Source organism: Hemitrygon akajei, chromosome 15 (genome assembly GCF_048418815.1).
Source record: "Hemitrygon akajei chromosome 15, sHemAka1.3, whole genome shotgun sequence".
NCBI classification, from domain to species: Eukaryota; Metazoa; Chordata; class Chondrichthyes; order Myliobatiformes; family Dasyatidae; genus Hemitrygon; species Hemitrygon akajei.
The window spans coordinates 59,936,640-59,959,147 of NC_133138.1; the positions used below are offsets into that span (position 1 = coordinate 59,936,640).

The 22,508-nt window shown below is 38.0% G+C and overlaps 1 protein-coding gene across 3 annotated transcripts in view; it reads left to right on the forward strand.

Moving 5' to 3' along the window:
* slc26a2 (solute carrier family 26 member 2) overlaps positions 1-19,602 on the forward strand; it is a 42,671-nt gene extending 23,069 nt beyond the window's left edge. The window contains exons 1-4 of one of the 3 annotated variants that reach the window (XM_073067654.1): positions 1,986-2,249; positions 2,352-2,373; positions 3,220-3,837; positions 10,303-19,602. In XM_073067654.1, the coding sequence (XP_072923755.1) occupies positions 3,232-3,837; positions 10,303-11,832 (2,136 nt within the window). In that variant the 5' untranslated portion in view covers positions 1,986-2,249; positions 2,352-2,373; positions 3,220-3,231 and the 3' untranslated portion in view covers positions 11,833-19,602. Of the gene's footprint in view, positions 1-1,985; positions 2,250-2,351; positions 2,374-3,219; positions 3,838-10,302 lie in introns of those variants that run through there. The other 2 variants (XM_073067653.1, XM_073067652.1) reach the window with 2 other exon arrangements.
* The last annotated feature ends 2,906 nt before the right edge of the window (positions 19,603-22,508 follow it).

Consider the following 22,508-nt stretch of genomic DNA (forward strand, 5'->3'; position numbering starts at 1 on the left):
CAGTGTCTTTGCCTTCATTACTTCTTATAATATGACAATCAGCACTGTTGACAATACTCCCAAGTGCTGACTAACCAATGTCTCATACATTTGTAGCCCAAAATCTCAACCTGTGTATTCAATGCCCGAAGCAATAAAGATAGATGTGTCATATACCTTCTTTACTCCCATCTGCCTATGTGGCTACTTTCAGGGAACTGTATACATTCCCTTAAGCCTTGCAATTGAAACATATGTCCTGCCCTGATTTACATTCCTAAAGTGCATCACTTTGCACTTGTCTGAGTTACATTCCATCCTTTCCTTTACTTTTTACCCAGTTATTCCTTTACCCTTTTTTCACCAGTTGATCTGAATTCTGTTGTAGAATAAGAAAACCTTTTTCGCTTTCCACTACGCTCATTTTGGTGACATCCCCAATTTACAAATTCTGCCACCTATTTTCTCATCCACATCTTTATGCCACCACTGATCACAAGGTTCTTGCCTGGAAAAACAAACCCCCAATACCACCTTCTGACTACTTCCTCCAAGCTAGTTTCAGGTGATCCAACCTTCTATACCAGCCAAACGTGCAGGTGAAAAGTCTTGCTGAAGTTTGCGTAAGCAACATCCACTGTTTCCCTCATCACTGTTACCATCAAAATCTCAATCATATTTGTGAGATGCGACATTCCATGCAAAAAGCCAGGTTGACTATCCACAATAAGTCATTGGCTTTCAAAATACAGGTGGATAATATCTCTGAATTCTCCCAGTAAACTTCCCACTGCTGATCTTAAGTTCACTGGTTTATAGTCCCTGCATTTGATTGTGGAGCCCTTCTTGTATAAGGAGACAGTATTAGTCATCCTCCAGTTTTCTGGTACCTCACCTGTGGCTATCAAAGATGCATAAATCTCTGCCAGGGCCCCTACAATTTCTTTTCTTGATTCCCATAATGTTTTAAAGATTCAAAGCACATTTATTATCAAAGATTGTTTAAATTATACACCTTGAAATTTGTCTGCTTACAGGCAGCCACAAAGCAAGAAACTCGAGTAAATCTGTTTAAAAAAAGACCAAAAAACACCGTAGAGGAAGAAAGAGGAAAAGAAAAAACACCCATTATGCAAACAATAGAAGCAAGCCAACAGCATCCCAGACCAGACGGAACCAGGACATGTACTTGGTCAGGCTCCAGATCTCTAAGCTAGCAACACCCCGTTATCACAATATGCCCTTCCACCTACTTTTGTATTGCTGGAAAATTAGGAAACCTTGCATGCTGTTTCTTCCTCCGGGTCATTAATGCAAGTTGATAAGGATGGCTTACAGGGCATATGGTGTGTTGGCCTTCATTCGTCAGGATATCAAGTTCAACAGCCACAAAATAATGTTGCCGTTCTATAAAACTTTGGTTAAACCACACTTAGAGTATTGTACTCAGTTCTGGTCACATCAATATAGGATGAATGTGAAAGCTTTAGTGGCTGTAGAGGAGATTTACCAGAAAGCTGGATAAGAGGACATTTCTTACGAGAAAAGGTTGAGCGGGCCAAGGCTCTTCTCTTTGGAATCAAGGAATTTGAGAGTTGATTTGAATAAAGGTGTATAAGACTATAAGACACAGAGATAGAGTGAACAGCCAGCATCTTTTTCCCAGAACAGCAAAGACTTGTACTAGAGGACATCCTTTTATGATGAGTGGAGGAAAATTCAGAGGAGATGCCTTTTATACAGAGAATGCCTTGAATGTACTGCTGAGGGAGGTGATAGAGGCTGCTTTCATTAGAGACATTTAAGAGAGATGGGCACATGGATGAAAGAAAAATGGAGATTTATGTGCTCTGTAGGAGAAAAGAGTTGGATTTATTATGGATTAAGTTGAAAGGACAGTCCAGTGTCATGGGCTAAAGACTGTATTGTGCAGTACTGATCTATGTTCAGATTCATTTTTATAGATCTTATGAATACCTTCATACATTTTTTTTTTTTTTTTTGAAGATCTGAAATGATGGCAATTGCTAAAGATCTGACCTAGTCTGATCAGACCACTGCCAATCCAAACCCCACCTGAAAACTTTTTACTTGATGCGCTAAAACACGGTTTGAATCTCTAGTGCTTGGCATCATAGTACCCTGACTGGAACTTTCATTTGTTTTTGTTTGAAATGGTACATTATTGCAAAAGACACAGTACGTAATTCATCTCCCGGAATGGAGTGCTGCAATATTTGAAGACCCTTGAACCAGTCAGTGACAGGAAAGTAAGACTGCATACTTATTGCAATTATTTTTTCTAGATTAGATAAACATTTTGCACAGTGTCACTATCAAGCAGGAAATCAATGTTTTATTTTCTCTTACAGTGTGAGACAGATTCAGAACTAAGTAAGTAGAGAGATTTATATTTATGTATTGGTTAAAGCTAGTTGCTAGATTTTTAATTATTCAGCAAGAGTTCATGAGTTTAATGATTATTTCAGGCACTTAAGGATAGGGCTGTAATAAGGAGATATTGTAAAGTCAAGGACAACACAGAACAGTAATAGTGACTGAGGGATTGTCATAAATTTTAGATAAATGTTTATATACTTTGCACCAAATGCACCTTAGTTAAAGGAGAAGAGATGTATATTTGTGATAACCCCAGTAACGTATGCTGCAACACTGTTCTATGTTATACTCTATAAGGAATATTTTGTTATGTTTGAGTGAATGTTAGTATTATCAGAAAACACTACTAAACTATTTGTGTTCAATCATTTATATAGCTTGATTATTTTACTTTTATGATAAATTATTTAACATTCCCAAAATCTTCATGAGGAAAAGTATGTCTTTGCTGACTATTCTGAAATTATTAATTTAAATTACTTAAAAAAATTATCCAAGTTACTGTTTTTGATATCTTTTGAAGTACATTTTTCAAAATAAAAAATGGCAGAAAATTCTTTCACAAGATATAAATGTGTTTTGTATCACGATTGAGCATCTGTTTGAAATGTTTTCTTTTGGCTTTGGGAATAAACAAAGGTAAGAAAAATATTACCATAGAACAATGCTGCCTTAAAAAAGATCTAAGGAAGAACCTTCAGGATGCAATTAATTCAAGTCTTCAAGATGCAAAGTTACAATATTGCTTATGATACCATTTTGATTGTTCAGAATTTTTAAACATTTTGACAAACTGTCATACAGTATGTCGAGAACTAAACATTTTTTTCTTTTATTTAGGCCTCTTGCAAGATGACTTCAGCAGACTCTAATAATGCTGAATGTTTGGTGGTGGTCAATAATTCGACCTCGTGTGACATGAAGAACAATAAGTATTCTCCTATTGTTTTAGAAGAGCAAGAAAAGGAACCATTAAATGTGAAGAAGTTTGCAGCAAAAAGGCTGAAGAAGTATTTCGCTTGCACCCCAGCAAAAACAAAAGACTTCTTTTTTGACTTATTTCCTATAGTAAGGTGGCTTCCAAAATATAAATGGAAGAAATGGATTCTGGGCGATATCATGTCTGGGCTGATTGTAGGTATCTTGCTGGTTCCTCAGTCAATAGCCTATTCATTGCTTGCTGGGCAGGAACCAGTATATGGGCTTTATACCTCGTTCTATGCCTGCATCATCTACTTTCTGATGGGAACATCAAGACACATCTCAGTTGGTATCTTTGGTGTGCTGTGCTTAATGATTGGCGAGGTAGTGGAAAGAGAGCTGCAGATTGCTGGTTATGACCTCTTCAATGACTCTAATAGCACTGATCTATTCAACCATTCAGTGAATGTTTGTGACAGAAGCTGTTTTGCCATTCGTGTTGGCTCAACTTTGACCTTCATGGCAGGAGTGTACCAGGTAAGCTGATATTCAGGTTACCTTTTATGAACATAGAAACATAGAAAACCTACAGCCCACAAAGTTGTGCCGAACATGTCCCTACCTTAGAAATTACTGGGCTTACCCATAGCCCTCTGTTTTTCTAAGCTCCATGTACCTATCCAAAAGTCTCTTAAAAGACCCTATCGTATCCGCCTCCACCACCGTTGCTGGCAGCCTATTCCACACACTCACCACTCTCTGCATTTAAAAGAAAACTTGCCCTGACATTTTCTCTGTACCCACTCCCCTGCACCTTAAACCTGTGTTCTCCTGTGGCAACCATTTCAGCCCTGGGAAAAAGCCTCTGAATATCCACACGATCACTGCCTCTCATCATCTTATACACCTCTATCAGGTCTCCTCTCATCCTCCGTCGCTCCAAGGAGAAAAGGCCAAGTTCACTCAACCTGTTTTCATAAGGCACGCTCCCCAATCCAGACAATATCTTTATCAATCTCCTCTGCACCCTCTCTATGGCTTCCACATCCTTCCTGTAGTGAGGCAACCAGAACTGAGCACAGTACTCCAAGTGGGATCTAACTAGGTTCCTATATACCTGCAACATTACCTCTCAGCTCTTAAGTTCAATTCCATGATTGATGAAGGCCATACACCATACACCTTCTTAACCACAGAGTCAACCTGCGCAGCTGCTTTGACCTCCACACTGCTGAGAGTCTTACCATTAATACTATATTCTGCCATCATATTTGACCTACCAAAATGAACCACTTCACACTTATCTGTGTTGAACTCCATCTGCTACTTCTCAGCCTGGAACATTAAATAAATGATATGAAAATAGACAGAAATATATTTTTTTCCCAAAACAACATTCCTTTTTCTTTCTCCCACAGATGGTACCTGACCTTTTGCATTCCTCAAGCAATTTGTTTATTGCCCCAAATATGTTAATTAATTTCATTGACATTCCTTACTACAGGAGTATAGATAAGGCTTACAAATAAATAGTGGATAGAGAGGGTTCTCATCATAAGAAAACTTCCAAACTTCTGGACAGGACAAGATAATATCAGGCAGTAGCAAAATGGATAATGATGGCCAGTGATGGTCAGGAAGGAACAGAACACACAAACATGAGTTAACTTCCAACTGGTGATATGAACAGGGAAAATATGTAAAAAGACACAATGGAAATAATTTTACCTGAATTTTGCCAACAGTTAGGTGAATAAATGACCCAAATACACTCAAACGGTGACTTTGTTAGCTATGGGAGTGGAATCTGGTGTGATCATCATGCTGCTGTAGCCCATCACTTCAAGGTTTGATGTTTTATACATTCAGAGATGCATCTTTGCACATCACTTTTGTAACACATGGTTATTTGAGTTACTGACAGCTTGAACCAGTTTGGCCATTCTTTTTTGTCCTTTCTCATTAACAAGGTATTTTTGCCCATAGAACTGCCACTCACTGGATGATTTTTTTTTGTATCATTATCTGTAAACTCTAGAGCAAGGGTTCCCAACCTAGGGTCCACGGACCCCTCAGTTAATGGTAAGACTCCATTGCATAAAAAATAGTTGGGAACCCCTGCTCCAGAGAATGTTTTGTGTGAAAATCCCAGATCACCAGTTTCTGAGATGTTCAAATCAGCCCATCTGCAACCAACAATCACTCCACGGTCCAAGTCACATTTCTTCTCCATTCTGATGTTTAGTCTGAACAACTGGACCTCTTCATCATGTCTGCATGTTTTGATGCACCGAGTTGTTGTCATATGATATGACTGATTAGATATTTGCATTAACGAGCAGGTGTTTTAATAAAGTGGTCACTGAGTGTGTCAGCAAAAAAGTACAAGCTTATAAACATTGCAGAGATGTGGTTGCAAGGAGACCAAAGTAGGGATTTAAATAATCTAGGATAATTAGCCTTTTGAAATTATAAAGGAAGAGCAGCATAGTCTTAATGATAAAGGCAGAAGAGGAACAAAGATCATAGCTCAGAGAATTAGGCATTGAACTAGTCTGGGTTAGAATCATTTCAGTTAAATAGAGCAAGGGACATGCAACCTTCATGGATATTGACTATAGCCTCGCAAAGTGTAGTGGAAGAATAAATGAGAATTTAGAGATGCATTTAACAGTGTTAATACAGTAGTTACAGGATGTTTTATGCTACACATTGATGAGACAAATCATATTTTATATACAGTATGAGAAATCATAATAGCAGCAAAAGTATGGAAAACACTTTGCGTACATTATTTGTTGGTGCCTTAGGTTAACATTTCTCTGGACCTTGGGTGAAATTCTGACACTTGTATTAGAATGTTTCAACTGACAGTTTAAGTAGATCTTGGAGAATATGGAGCTGCAGAGCCCTCTAGATATGCAACTTTAGGCGATCTTGTTGGCCTTGCATGGTGCCTGGGATGTCCACTTATTATTTCCCCACAATAGTACCCATAAAAGGTAGGAAAAGGAAAATAGTTTCTTGTGGACCTAGAACATAGTAGGATCCTGCAGTGGAGTCTGGATGGTGGTACGAACTCCGTTTGCATAAATAAATCTTTACACCAGATTTGTCAGTTTAATAAACTTACAAGGGAAAACTATTAAAATTGGAGTAAGAGTTAAGGCATTAAAGAAGTTTTCCCTTTTATATGACTTAAGAATGTCCACTAATGCCTGTAAAGCAAAGTAGTTTAAAAGTAAGTGATCTTACCTTTGCCTCAGAACCAGTGACCCAATAAACACCGTTAAAATCAATGAGTCTTGAAACTTGTGTGAATCTCTCCTGCCGCAAGATCAAAGGTGCAATTTTGCAACTTAATGCTGAGAATCTCAGCGAGAGTGGGATCCACAACCGGTCTTCACATGGAGCCTTGAGGCAGAACGATCTGACTAATTGTGTCCTAGGATGTCCTGTTTGACCATGCATGGCAGATCTATTTAGGCTGCCCTTTGGCTGTTGAAGTTAATAAGAAACAATCCTACATATTTAACTTTATTTTTTTCCAGTCCCTGAATTCCACACAAATAAGAAATTAAGTGGAACTTTTGCTTAGTTAATTCATCTTTCATGAATAATTAAGACTACCTGAGGTGGTGCGTTACTTTAATGAGACCAAATACCAAGCCATTTTATGCAAGAGATAGCTCAGAAGATGCACGTCCTCTCTGTACCCATACCTTAATTATTTTTAAGCAATTAGGCATTTGCTTGCATTGCTTTACGCTGGTGTACTTTTTGCACTTGTTTAATGATTTTGGATCATATTTGCCAATTTTAAAATATCTGTATTCAGAAAAAAGTCTAATAGTAAAATACTCAGCTCATTTAATTTTAATGTCCTGATGGAAATGCTACAAGAGGTTAAAGCTAGAGATTATGATAAACATTTATGCCCTATTTTTTAGGAAGTTACCTAATGAGAGTCAGCAGATAAACTGTTTTACAACACTGAGCACAGTTATGTCATGAGGGCAATTAAAAACGGTTCATTGCTTTACATGATTCAATGCCAAATTCCATTGCATGGCATTCAATGTCGTATAGATGGGTCTGTGAAATTATAAATCAACAATTTTTTAATCCCCTTTCATTTTTTATTAAAATATTTTTGTGTATGTTCAGTATAAAATTGTCAAGATATGGCAGTAGTGCTTTAATATGCTTTTTATTGCTGGGGAGGGGAGAATGGGGTTAAATGGAGCATACACTGAAAAATGACTGTGGGCCATAGTACCACACAATGATATATAGAGACATACTGCATGGAAGCAGGCCTTTCAGCACACCAAGTCCTCAATGACCAGCAACCACCTACATGACAGTTTGTCATAGCCCTAGTTTGACAACTCCTGGTGAGAATTCCGGAATCTGACAATGGAAGCACTTATTTTAAGTTTGATATCACTATGAAAATGAAAGCTAAAATTTGCCTGATCCAGGTAAAGGAAATGTGGTTCTTTAGCAGTCAAAGCGAGAGAATGAAGATCTGATCCAGTAACAGATTTGCCTATCAATGAAAATCATTACATAAAAATTGGCCTCTCAGTTTTACTAAAATATGATATTCACTAACTTTTGGTAATGTACACCAACTAGAGAACATGTTAAAAATATTTTATAGAAAGGTTTCTCTCCTAAATATTTTGAATTCAAGCATGTGCCTCTCTTAGTTGGTGCTAGGTCCATCAATTACAGGAAACCATCTTACTTGCCCATAAATTCTGTTGTATCCTAATGTGCTTTGAACTTCACTGCCAATGTCATCCTAGACTGAAGTCAGGATGGTGGGTGGTGAAGAAAAAACAGACTTAACCTGTGATGAGCTGGGTGACTGAAATGGAGATAAAGGCAGTTGGTGGGAAGGGAGCAGTGGAGGCCCAATTTAGACCAAGGTGAGTAGGCAAACAGTAAACTGAGATTTGTTAGGAGGTTAGTGTTTCTATTGGAGACTTTCAGGGATTAGGGATGCAAGCAATGGGGAGAAAATTAGTGTGTTATGAGATCTTGTGTGAGGAAGAGGGTCATGGTCTATGCCAATCTAGTAGTGGGGGAAGATTGAAGAGTAGAGAGGCTGATTACCTTGGAGCTTGGTTGCAGACAAAGTATGTAATCTAAATGTGGGATATACTTTGGAGGATCCATATCTACTGCTATGTAACGGAGACCTCATTTACACAAGAGAATTGATGGTACTCATATCCAAAACATCTGCACCTAATGAATCAGTAGGACTCCAAAAGGAACAGTGGAATGTGAATGCTAGCATTTTCCTGTACATAACATCTCAACTGTCATCTGAAGTACCTGAAGGATTTTCTGGAGGTTATTTTGAAGTGGTTAATTGAAATCATATTGAACAATATTATTTGAAAGATATGATCAATAGTTTATCGATCATAGGGAATATAAATTGCAAACAGCATGTCCTGGACATTAATTTCAATTGGGCTGTTGACAGACTGCCAAGGCCATTTTTTATTGATTCAGTCTTGTTAGGGAGCTACATAGTACAAATGCATAGAGAGCAGTGATTTGAAGAGTCCTCTTCCTCAAATGTTTTGCATTTACTGGACCTCAATAATATCCACATCTTCAATGTGTTGCCACTTTCCATAACTCTTTTCCCTTCTGCATTGTGGAGGGATAGTACCTTCCAGAACATGGTTCAATCTTCTATCTTCAGGAATAATCATTTGACTTATGGCAACTTTCCATGGAACAACAATCATTAGTTTTTCTTTTCATCATCCAAGATCTTTAGCTCTTTCACTCCAAAACTGATATCCTAGTATCTCATCCACTGCTTGGATTCCTCTATACTATATAGACTATTTGGGGTGCTGCTTTGCAGCACAGTTCCACTCAATCTGTACGGTACATGTGCCTCATAATTTCTTGAGGCCTGTCACGTTAATGCTTAGTCTCTCCCATTCCGATCTCATTGAATTTGGCCTCACCCACTACTTCATCAAAGGCTATTTTAGATTAAGGGACAGCAATTCTGCTTCCAACGCATAAGCATTCTGGACAAAATCATTTAATAATGACTGAAGGGACAGTAGGTGATGAAATCAGTTGGGTGGAGAAAGGAGCTACTGTCATTTTGCGTTGGGATCCTCCATCAGATATTGAGCATATTTGTATTTTTATTCTGGATTTCCAGCATTCTCTTCAATTTGGTAACTTCAGATAATTGCTTGGCATTGATATCTGCCACTTTGTTTTTTTTTAATTTAACTGTCTTCACCCCTACCTTAGACTTTATCTTTTGTTTACTCCCCCTCTCCCTATTTTCACTGCATCTTGAAATTGTGCATCACTTTCCAGTTGTTTTTAGTTAAAAGACCATTGGCCTTGAAACATTAAAGCTGTTACTTCCTCAGCAAGAGCTAGCTGTCTGCATTCTTCTTTTACTCTTCCATCACCCAAATGCTTTCCTTTTATATTATTAAAAGAATCAGTGTTTTTCTGTTGACTGCTTTGCTGCTGGATGGAATTGAATGCTGCATGGGAAATAAATGGGTGTTTACAGGTTTAGATACAGGTTGGATACAAGTTTAGAAGATGACCTAATGATTTTCATGCTCTTGGAACAACTAAGCACTGAGCAATATCCATTTGTCACAACAGGAAGGCTAGCAGATTTCATTAATTACTGGTGAAAGGTCCTTTTCTGAAACACATGGAAGTTAACTGCATGTTAAGCAGTATTTTCTGTCTTTGTTTCATTTGCAGTATTTGATTTTTATTGCCCTTTATCTGACAAGCAAGTATTGCTTAACATACTGAATGTAAAAAATTAATAGTTTTCAGATTAGAATTGAATATTAATGTAAAAAATTAAGTTTTCAGATTAGAATTGGAAGAAGCAACGTTGCACATTATAAGGATCTAAACATTAATCATGCAAACTTTTCCCTACCTCTGACTTTTGTGTTTTTTTAAAACTATTTCCAGGTGGCCATGGGCATCTTCCAAGTCGGATTCATATCAGTGTACCTGTCTGATTCCTTGCTCAGTGGATTTGCTACTGGAGCCTCATTCACCATAATCACCTCACAAATTAAGTACCTCCTTGGGATCCGTATTCCTCGTGCCAATGCTCCTGGTGCACTTGTGAAAACTTGGGTATCTGTTTTTAAAAATATCCATGAGACTAATATCTGTGATCTTGTAACCAGCATATTGTGTCTTCTGGTTTTGGTGCCGATGAAAGAGATAAATGAATGCTATAAATCAAAGTTAAAAGCACCAATTCCTGGTGAACTTCTGGTAGTAGTTGTTGCTACCTTGATCTCGCATTATGGCCAATTGAATGCAAAGTTTAATTCTACTGTTGCTGGAGACATACCCACTGGATTCATGGCTCCTAGCCCTCCAGACTGGAGTCTTGTACCTCGAATTGCGATTGATGCCATTCCAATTGCTATCATTGGCTTTGCAATCACTGTAACTCTGTCAGAAATGTTTGCCAAGAAACATGGATACACTGTGAAAGCAAATCAAGAAATGTTTGCTATTGGTGCCTGTAATGTAATCCCTGCCTTCTTTCATTGCTTTACGTCAAGTGCAGCCCTGGCAAAATCCCTTGTTAAAGAGTCCACTGGTTGCAAGACACAATTATCAAGTATAATCACTGCACTGGTACTTCTCCTTGTCCTGCTTGTGATTGCTCCACTTTTCTACTCCCTTCAGAAATGTGTGTTGGCTGTCATAATCATTGTAAATCTCAGGGGTGCTTTAAGAAAATTTATTGACTTGCCTAAAATGTGGAAGGTGAGCAAGGTAGACACCGTCGTGTGGTTTGTTACAATGCTAGCGACAGCCCTTGTCAGCACAGAGTTGGGACTGTTGATTGGGGTTTGTTTCTCTGTAATTTGTGTAATTGCACGAACCCAGGTGCCAAGAGCCACTGTACTTGGAAATCTGAAGGGGACAGAAATATATGAAGACTTGAGGAAGTATAAAAATCTGCAAAATTTACCAGGTATCAAGATTTTTAGATTTGAAGCTCCACTATACTATGCAAACAAGGAATTTTTCAAGAGGTCCCTATATAAACAGACAGGAATTAATCCCACTTTGGTAATACTAGCCAGGAAAAAAGCTGAAAAGGAAACCAATCTGGAACTGAAACAACAACCAACAGTGCATTCTCTTTCTGTGGCTAAGTCTGAGGTTACACAGCGATTATCCTGCCAGGAGTTTGATATCCATACCATCATCATTGATTGCTCGGTTATTCAATTCTTGGATACTGCAGGGATAGCTACAATAAAGGAGGTTTTTAAAGATTACAAGGAGATTGGAATCTTGGTTCTTCTCTCAAACTGTAATGCTTCTGTTATTGATAGTCTCTGCAATGTGGAGTATTTTGATAAAGGTTACATCAATGGGTTGTTTTTTTACAGCATTCATGATGCCGTCAAATTTGCTTCAAACGTACACCAAAAAAATGGTGACCGTGAGGTAAACACTTTATGTTAATGTTTACTTGTGTTCCTTTGATTAAAATGTATGAAAACAGCACAACATTAATGGCTTGAGAAACAATCTGAAACCATTCTGTATTTTATCAGATAATTTTTTGTACATTCATAGAATGTTTTATATGAGTATTTGTACATTTTTAATCATGGATATCTTTTTAAAAAAATTGAATTAAAAATTCAGAAGATAAATCAGCCATGTTACTAGGATTGTGTTCAAATTAACCATAATTTGGGTGTAATTGTCTTCTGATGAATTATACTCTTGACTTTTAAACACTTAATATCAAAAGTTTACTATTTTTAGAAATATTTTCTTTTTAGGATATTGGTTTGAGTATATTTTATCAAAGATGTTTCATCAAAAATGCTTCACTAGATTTTACTGAACAGTCTTTTTGATCAGGTACAACTAGAGAACTCAATTTGGTATTTTGCCTGTTAAAATGGTGTCTTTTATTTGTGAATAGAAAACTTGGATTAGTAATATTTAAGTTTTATTAAATCACTAAATTCTGGATTATAAATCTGAAATTAACCAAAACTTGCCAGTAATGAGCCATTTACATTGCTGGTAATCTGCATGGTAAGCTTGAGCCTACTTTTTGCTTTTCCACATTTATCAACTTGTAACTAAGTGCCTGTTCTCATGTTCAGACTTTCTCTGACAGCTGGGTCTTGCTCAAGTAAAACCTTTGGGATGGGGATTTTCCCAAAAAATACCCCCAAAAATGTGCTGGAAAATGCCTTTGAACATATAGAAAGGACCTTCGCTTAGCTAACTGACAAACCATTTAAAGCTGAGTTTATTTCTGAGTTATTCAAAAAATAATAAAAATAAACTAGACCACCTAACTCGCTTAATTCACAAAAAGGCCCAGATTTTAACTGTAAATCATCTCTCTCCCAAACTTGCTTAATGTGATCCGGAGTTACTCTGACAGCACCATGATTTAGTAAAGTAGTCCTATACATGAAGTTCTTCTGATGTGTTTTCATAGGCAACATTTTACAGACTTCAAAATTATTTCTTTTGTTTATAAAAGTAATTGTTATTTAAAAACTAAAAATCAACCAAAGCTGTCAAACTACTGATAAAGCAACTGCTGTTTCCCCCATAGCCCTATACACTATCGCTTTAAATGAAGAGTCCGGCAAGGAAGTAGTTAGGAAATAGATGGCAAAGTTTTGCTAGTAAATTTGATACTGCTTGTGTGTTTGTGTGCGCATGCGTGTGTTGTGCACGTGAGCTCACTTGCACACAAGGGCATTTAAATTTACTAGCAGTTGCACTAAGATATGCTGGCAGGTTATTGCAATAGGAGTGGTATTTACTGTATTTTTTTTCTCCAAGGGAAATTTAAATTTAAATATGGTGGCACAACTTCATCTATATCTATCATTAGAAAGTGTTTTCCCTTAATGCAAACCAATATTTCCCTCAGTTTATATCAAAAATATCTGTTTACCCAGTCCAATTATTTAGTTTCTAATATCTAGATACATTGCTCTAATGGCTGTCTTATAAATTACTAACCAATAGTGTAGAAAATTGAAGATTAATCACTACATTCTTACTTTTGGATTTCCTGTTATTTCCTTTGTTGATTTTACTAAGATGACAATATTCCAGCTTCAAAATTAGATAGACCTCTAACTAAGGTGTTCTGGTACAGTGGCAATACCAGCATCCTGACAATATGGATATTTGCCCAAGTAAGACTTCTCACAAAAACCAGGATAAATCAAATCTAGCTAATCAATACATTTTTGTTTCATCAGTTTTCCTGTCATGTCCATTGGGTTTGTGTTTTAAAAATGTATTCTGTTGATTTTAAAGAAAACGTATACAGACCTACCTAACAATGGTAAATTGTAGTTTAGTTCTCAACTGCAGATGGTTTTGCACTATGCAGCTTACATAATAGGTATACTGAAGGAATATGAAACTACAGTCGGTCCTCCTTATCCGCGGGTTCCGCATGTGCAGATTCAACCAACCGCGGATCGGGAAAACCCGGAAGTTCTCTCTCCAGCACTCGTTTGAGCATTGTTCGCCTCACATCTTATGTACAGACTTTTTCTTGTCATTATTCCCTAAACAATACAGTATAACAACTATTTACATAGCATTTACATTGTATTAGGTATTATAAGTAATCTAAAGATGATTTAAAGTAGTGGTCACCAACCTTTTTAAGCCCAAGATCCCTTAGCTCGCCCTCAGTGAAAGGCAAGATCGATCTACTAAATTGTTTGGAGAAAAAACAGCTCAGATTGTGCTTCCAACTTGAGGCCTTTTATTTGGGCTAATTGTATTTGAATTACATAAAATGTGTTTGTCAAACTTTCAAATTAATTCAACCAAGAAAGCACTAACTAGCATATCAAACAGGCCATAGTGGCATTGAGCTCGGTCCAGTAACGCCTTGAATAAGTGGTGCTGAAGCGCTTTTGCTCGAATCAAGTTTATCAGTTTGACCACCAGTGTCATTACATGAGAAAAGTCCACGACCTTCTCAGCCAAGGGCTGCTGATGAATCACACAGTGATGATCCAGAAAGTCAGGAAAATCGGGGTCATTACGGCACAGTGTTATAAAACCAATGCACACACCGCGCATTGCTGGGACCGCATCAGTAGTAACTGCCACCAGTTTATGAATGGGGATGTAATTTTCGCGGACTTTTTTAAAAACTCGTTGTTTTAAAAACTCATTATCATCACCTCTCGTTCTCTCCTTTAAGTGCAAAGGAAGTCCTCTTTTGTTGTAAAATCCTGGAAAGCCATTCTGACAAATATAACAAACTGAGCTGTTTGCATTACATCCAGGGCTTCATCGAACTGTCATGAAAAATATTCAGAGTGTCAAGTCCTTTAACACTTGTCGATCCTCGTCCTCTGAGCCTTCAATCCCGATTTCAGCTCCTCAACTTTCCTGGTATTGGTAAACTGTTACTGAGACACTAGTATAAGTTTCAGGGGTACGCAAGCTAATGACACCACTGTTTTTGTTTCCCATTTCTTTACATTTGGGGAATGTTGGAATTTAAAGGGGGAGAAGTGTTGTAATGTGAGCATTATAAAGATAAGTTAATACCAATTAGGGTCATGGTAAAGCTGTTTGTAAAGAGAGTATGTTTCCGGGGTTGCAGGGTTTTCCTTCCGGTCTTTTCTGCCCGGTGTGCATTAGTGAAAACCTCTGTATGTGAATATCGTTTTACCGTCCTAGATAAAGTTGTCCCTTTTGGGCATGAAGTTGTCGAATGGTCCTTTTTCAAAGTAGAAGTTACTACATATTTGCATCAAAAGCTTCATCAGGCATAATGTATTTGTGTATTTATTTTTCGTTTTTTTTTGGGATCTACTGGGAAAGTCTCAAAGATCGACTGGTTGGCGACCACTAATTTAAAGTATACGGGAGGATGTGCTTAAGTTATATGCAAATACTACGCCATTTTATATAAGGGACTTGAGCATCTGCACTTTTTGGTATCTGCAGGGAGTCCCGGAACCAATCCCCCGCAGATAAAGAGGGCCGACTGTACTGACAAATGTATTTTAAGTTTTATTGGAAAGTAATATGAATATTTCAATATATTTGATTTGAAAGTTCGTATGACAACAAAAGTACTTATTTAGATTTATTGTTCTGATAATTCATCTATGTGGATTCAACATGATAGTATACACTCCTAGAAACTTTGTAAGGAGGTGCACAAATTGATGGGATGTACATACCTGGACACAGTAGAAAATGATGTTGTACTGCCAGTTGTGAAAATAAGATCATTATCCAAGAGAATTTAAAGAGTAATGAAATATACTTCGATAAAATTTTCAGCAGTTGAAAATATTATTAATGGAAATGTCATTGGAATTGTTCTGTTTATGTGTAAATGCTCAAAGAGAAACATTAAGATTTATGTAAGCAATTAAAAGTAAAATGCCAAATTTTAAAGTACTGACAAATTGAAAGTATTTGCTGGTTCTTTCAGAATGCCTATCCATATTAACTGTAGAAGAAAATGTCACAAATTGAACAAAGCAAAGCAGAAAATGTTACTACTTTTTCAGCCTTAATCTTTCTATTTTAACTATTTCTTTTGAAGGGAGAATCTCAACAATTGAAATTATATAAGACCATATAATGTGATGATGAAATTTTAATTATGCAACATAATATTTTTATATTGGCAAACAGGTTGGTGCAATTACAAAATGTTTATAACCATTTTAACAATTTTACTCTTCAGCTCCAGGATACAAATTCTAGTTTCAACTTTGCATGTTACAGCTCTGTGGTACTTTATGAAAACTTACAGTTTCAAACTTATAAAATTCTGCTGTACCTTTTAGTAAGTTAGCAAATTATATATTTCAGAAGAGGTCATTTTGCCTATCATGACAGCAGCAATACGTGGGTGTTGGGAGTCTTAATCCTTTTCAGTGCTATATCTGTAGCCCACTGCACTTCATGGTGCTCATGTACACATCCAATGACTTTTCAAATGTGGTGAATTATCGTTTCCACGGATGCTGCTGATAATACAGGATTTGTTAAAATATGTAACTATATCACATGCTCCCTATACAGATTAACTTTATGATTCCCAAAAAGGTCATTTTCCTTACTAAAAGCCCGTTGTGTTTGCCTAATCAATCTACTTTCAGTCATTGACAAAGTAATGGAAGGTGTCAACAGAGCTGCTGAACAGGGCAACTCGCCATTAACTTACTCACCAGTGTCCCGTTTTGGTCCTGCTATGGCCTGAGATCTCATTCTCTATACAAATATGGCTCAAAGAGTTTAACGCCAGAGGTACAGCGAGTGTAACTGCCCTTGACAGCAAAGCAACTTTGGACCAAATGTAGAGTTAAGGAACTCCTGGTAAAACTAAAATCAATTTCTCTTAAAGGAAAAACAGGATAGTTAATAAAATCACAGCCCCGGGATGTACCTACAGGAGTCTCTCAGGCATTGTCTGAAGAGCAATAAAAGCTACTTCCCCTCCTTCATTACTGGCCTTCCTGCCATTATAAGGCCAGAAATAGAGTCACTTATTGATACTTGTGCAATGTCCAATTCCTTGGCAATTTAAATGTTCAGACAATGTACAGGAAGAAATTGAAAAGGGACTACATTATTAGCCCTTGCTCGTGTGCTTGCTGCATTCTATGAAAGTGCTATGAAGTACACTTCAGGAGCTCTGTATTGTCAATATCTTTTGATGATAGTATTCCATTTGTATTAGAGTAACTGAAATTACTCTAATACAAAGTAAGTTTGGCTGGCTGGTGGTGTAGTGACAGCAGCGCTGGACTTCGGAGCGAGTTGGAATCCAGCCGGCTCCAAAAACCTGGAGAGGGGTGGGCTCCACCGGGTTTCAGATGCTCAAGACACGCTGTATGATGAGCAGTCACCAAAAAGATCGGTGGAAAAAGCTTGTCATGGCAGCGCCCTGACGACTCCACCAGGAGTTAAGGGTGAGCACACCAACTAAAACTATCCCACAAATTTGCACTTCTATTTCCTCACACTATTTGGTGCACTTTAGTGCATTTTCAGTGGCAACATGGCTCTTTTTGACCTTTGCAGGACTATTCAATAAAGGCTAACACTATCACTCTTTCTTACAGCTGTAATTGTGGCATTAGTCTTTTTTTTTAAACCAAATCTCTCATCTCCTTATCTAACCTGAGAACCTGTAATCGAGAATATGTAATTGATATTCCTGTCCCGCTTTTCTAAAAAAACACTAGCAAATCTACCTGAGAGGCTATTGGTCCCAACTCTTTTGATGTAGAAACCCTCTTTCCACCCCCATCCTCCTCATCAACTCTCGCCACTCATTTGCATCATCCTATCTGATAAATGGTGCTTGATGTTACCCAGAGATGTTACCTCTTTAAGGTGCTGTTTATTTGTCTATTTACTTAGCCTGCAGGACAGAACATTTTCTCTAGATCTGCTGCTGGTATTGATAAGGACTATCTACTCACCCTCCCTTAACAATGTTCTGCAGCCTTATGATATCGTTGACCTTGGTACCAGTGATGAAACATACCACCTGTGAGCTGTGTCTGTGAACCCAGAAACACTATATTCTATGTGAACACTGTATTCATACTGTTACCATAGATCCTGCTCTGCTGTTCAATAAGATAATGGCTAATGCAGTCTTAACCTAAATACTTCTAACTATGAAATTCCCCAGCTATCAGTGTTGTGTTGTGACCTATTAAATCTTTCCTGGACCTGAGTCACAAATATTTCTACTGATGTTAAACTTTATATGGTCAATTTTAATTTGAGAATCCATGGAATCTCTTCAAATCTAAAATTGAACTAAATAACTAAAGTTATTAATAGTTCATGTTTGAATTGTTTTTATGAAGAATTATTTATCACCTTTGATGTATCCTTTATAAGAATGTTCAGTGTCAGTAGTTTTTGTTTTGATTTTGGTTGAATCGGGTTGTTAGCCTATGGAATGTGTGATGTAGTTTTATCCTCCCTCTTACTGTTTCATTATGTCAAGTGTATTTGATCTAAAATGTTTGCCCCATTGTCAGCTAAAGATTGCTGCATCGTTGTGCCATCAACTAATCTATGCTACTGATTTGTAACTTCAGAAACTCTGGCTCAATCCTGACCTTGTGCTCTCTTTGTGGAGTCTGTACATCCTCTCTGTGACTGTGAGTTTCTTCCTGGCCATGTGTAGTTTTCTCCCACAGCCTGAAGATGGCTGGTAGGTTAATCGGTCACTGTATATTATCCCTTCTGTGTCATCAATGCCAGAAGAGAAATCAAAGGTGAGTAGATGGGTAATTATGTTGTAGGGATAAAGGGGAGAGGGAATAACAGGACTAATGGATTGCTTCCATTGCAGTTATCATGGACTCAGTGAGCCAAATGGCCTATTGATAGAAGATTCTTTCCCCTAACACTTTGGTTTCATTACCATATGTACAGCTTCTGTTGTTAAGCAATGCACCAAACCTGTTATAGCAGTTTCAGAGTTCTACAAAGGGATTGTTTCTTTAATTTTAGTAAATTAGTTGATGGCACAGTGATGCAGCAATCTTTAGCTGACAATGGGACAAACATTTTAAACTACTTAGGCCTTGCTGTACAACTGAATGTGTTCATTCATCTGAAGATATAAGAACATAAAAAGCAGGAGTGGGCCGGCCAACTAGCTCTCCCCACCCCCGAGCCTTATCTCTTGCTCTCACCCACCATACCCCTTTATTCTTTTGTATTTTAAATGGCTGCTGTTTACTGCTTTGAATATACTATATTCAGTGACTCCATCTACACAACTCCACAGGGTAAAGAATTTCAAAGATTTACACCCCTCTGAGATAAGACACCCTTCTTTATCTCCAATTGATATGGAGAACCCTTATTATGAAATGGACCTAGTTATAGATACCTGCACCACCTATGAATTACTTTGCTTACCATTTGTCATTTAATAGAATATCTGATGAAATAATGGATGAAAAGGTTTCAATTTTTTTCTGAATGCAACTATTTTTTACTGACCTTGGAGTGCAAGATTTCTATAATTAAGGCATTGTGTCAAATCTGAAATGTTGTATCATTCCTTGTTAAATCTTAGTATTTTATGTGAACCCTGACTTTTCATATTTCAGAAACAAGATTTAAAAATTTTACTTTGTACAATTGATGTTCAATGTACAGAATAGTTCTATTGTTGTTAGCTTATAAAGCTAATTAAATGATATTTGAAAACTTTAATTTGCATTATTTTAAAGTAATTTTTCAGCAGTTCAATTCTGATTACCTTATCACCTTGGAGTTTTGTTTCTCAAATTTTATGGAACATTCATTTAAAAGTAATGCATTTTCATTCATTGATATCCAATGGCATTTTTGCAAGTCATCATTTGTCCAGGTACAAGGTTCTAGTTGCTTCACATTTTGGCTTAAAAAAAAGCCCTATTGGATCTCTGACAGATAGTGTATTGAACATTCAGCACAATACAATCTCAGCTTGTCATTAAGTGTTTACATGAAGTTTGAAATCTGCCAGTAAGTCTTCTCTGGCAATCTTCAAAGGCGGAATGAATTCAGAAATGTCTTGCCCGCTTTCTGCTTTTAGTTACAAATTTGATCACTATTAAGAACATGACTGTTACTGTGATATTAAATTGGTCTAAATAGGGGAGGGGAAAACTAGAGACTGGCTTTTACTGAATAGATACTGACCAACTTAACTGGACAAAGAAGAGGCAATTGAAGAGGGTGGTATGGTCAACTGTCCTAAAGACATGTTCAGAAAGATAACAAGGGGTGGATTACCTTTGTTACAATCACATTGGATGTGGGAATTCAGGATACCTGATGGTTTCCCTGATGACTACATCTGCGGGAAGTGCGCCCAACTTCAGCGCCTGACTGACAGGTCACATACTTGGAGCTGGAGTTGGATGTATTCAGGATCATTCAGGAGGCTGAAGATATTAGAGATGAGACTCTTGAAGAGGTAATCACTCCCAAACTGCAGACTTCGTACAGTAGATAGGTGACCCCCCCCCCAGGAGAGGCAAGGGGATTAAGAAGCCAGTTCAGGGTTCCCCTATGGCCGTTCCTCTCAGCGTCATATACCTCTTTGGATACTGCAGGGGGGATACTGTAGCTGGCTCTGAGGCTCAGCAGGGAAGGATAAATTCAGACGGTGGGGTAGTTGCTGGAAACTCGATAGGGGGACAGAAAGGAGAAACTGTGGCCGCAAAACAGACACTCCTTTACTTCACCCCTCTCCCCCTCCCATTTTCACCTTGTGTTTCTTCCTCCCCTCCCCCCACCTTCTTAGTCTGACTCATCTTTTTCTTTCCAGTCCAAATGAAGGGTCTCAGCCCGAAATGTCAGCTGTACTCTTTTCCACAGATGCTACATGGCTTTCTGAGTTCCTCCAGCATTTTGTGAGTGTTGCTTGGATTTCCAACATCTGCAGGTTTTCTCTTGTTTGTGACCAGGATGGTGTGTTGCCTCCTGGATGCTAGGGTCCAGGATGTACTGGAGCTGCTGCAGGATATTCTCAGGGGGGAGAGTAAGTTGCCAGAGGTGGTGGTGCTTATTGGGACCAATGACATAGAAAAGGGGAAGGGGTCCTACACAGTGAGTATATAGAGTTATGAAAGTTGCTGAAGAGAAGGACCTCCAAGGTAGTGATCTCTGGATTACTCCCAGTGCCATGTGCTAGTGCAGTTAGTAATGGGGTGATAGCATGGATGAACGAGTGGGTGAGGAGATGGTACAGGGGACTGGGTTTCAAGTTCTTGGATTATTGGAACCTTTTATGGGGACGGGTTGCACCTGAATTAGAGAGGAGCCAATAACCTGGCTGGGAGCTTTGCTAAAACTACTCGGGAGAGTTTAAACTAGTTTTGCAGGGTGCTGGGAACCAGAGCACCTGGTCAGTAAGGGAAGGATCAGACCAGAAGGTAGATGTTAGGGAAGATATTGAAAGGCAAAATCGAAATAATAGGTATTATGGGTTGGATAGTTTGAAGTGTGTATATTTTAATACTGGGAGTATTATGGATAATGGTGATAAACTTAGAGCATGGATCAGTACATGGAACTATGATGATGTGGCCATTACTGAAACTTGGTTGAGAGAGGGGCAGGAATGGGTAATTAATATACCAGGTTTTTGAAGCTTTAGAAAAGGAGGTAAAAGTGGGGGGTGGGGGTAGTTGCACAACTAATGAGGGACAATATCACAACTCCACTCAGGAGGGACATAATGGATTCAGACACTGATTCCATTTGGGTCAAACTCTGGAATAGGAAAAGTGCAATCATATTGATGGGATTGTATACAGACTACCCCAAAAGCCACCGGGACATTGAAGAACAGATAAGTAATCAGATTAAGAAAATGTGTTAAATAAATAAATAGATAGATAGATAGATAAATAAAAATAGGGTCCTTTTCATGGGAGATTTCAACTTGCCTAATATAAAATGAGACCCTCCTAGTGTAAGGGATTTAGATGGGGGAAATTTTGTTAAGTGTATCCAGGAGAGCTTCTTAAATCAATATCAGTCTTTCCAATGAAAGGAAGGGCTGAACTGGACCTTGTATTGGGTAATGAGCCTGGCCAGGTGACTGAGCTTTCAATGGGTGAGCAGTTAGGGAACAGTGACCTCAAATCCTTAACTTTCAGAAGAGCTATAGGTAAGGGTAGGTATGGTCCTTGTGGGAAAGTTTTAAATTTGAGTAGGGCAAATGGCCATGGGCATGAGGCTGGAATTAAGAGTGGACTTCTAGCAAGTCCACATTAGACATGTGTGGGGTGTTGAAAGATCAACTGCACAAAAAGTCTGCAAAGTTTTGGAAGTTCGGATCAAACAAAGTGAATGAGGAGTACAAAGAACCCGGAAAAGAACTAAAGAGAAGTAGGAAAGCCAGGAGGGGCCATGAAAAGTCCTTGGCAAGTAGGATTAAGGTGAATCCCAAGGAATTCTATGCATACATCAAAGAGCAAGAGGATAACAAGGGAATGGGTGGGACAACTCAAGGATAAAGGGGAGAACAATACTTGGATATGTAAATGAAGTTCCTAATGAGTACTTTGCTTCAATATTTACCAAGGAATAGGATATGGAGAAGCAAGAAATCATTGCTGAGTTAA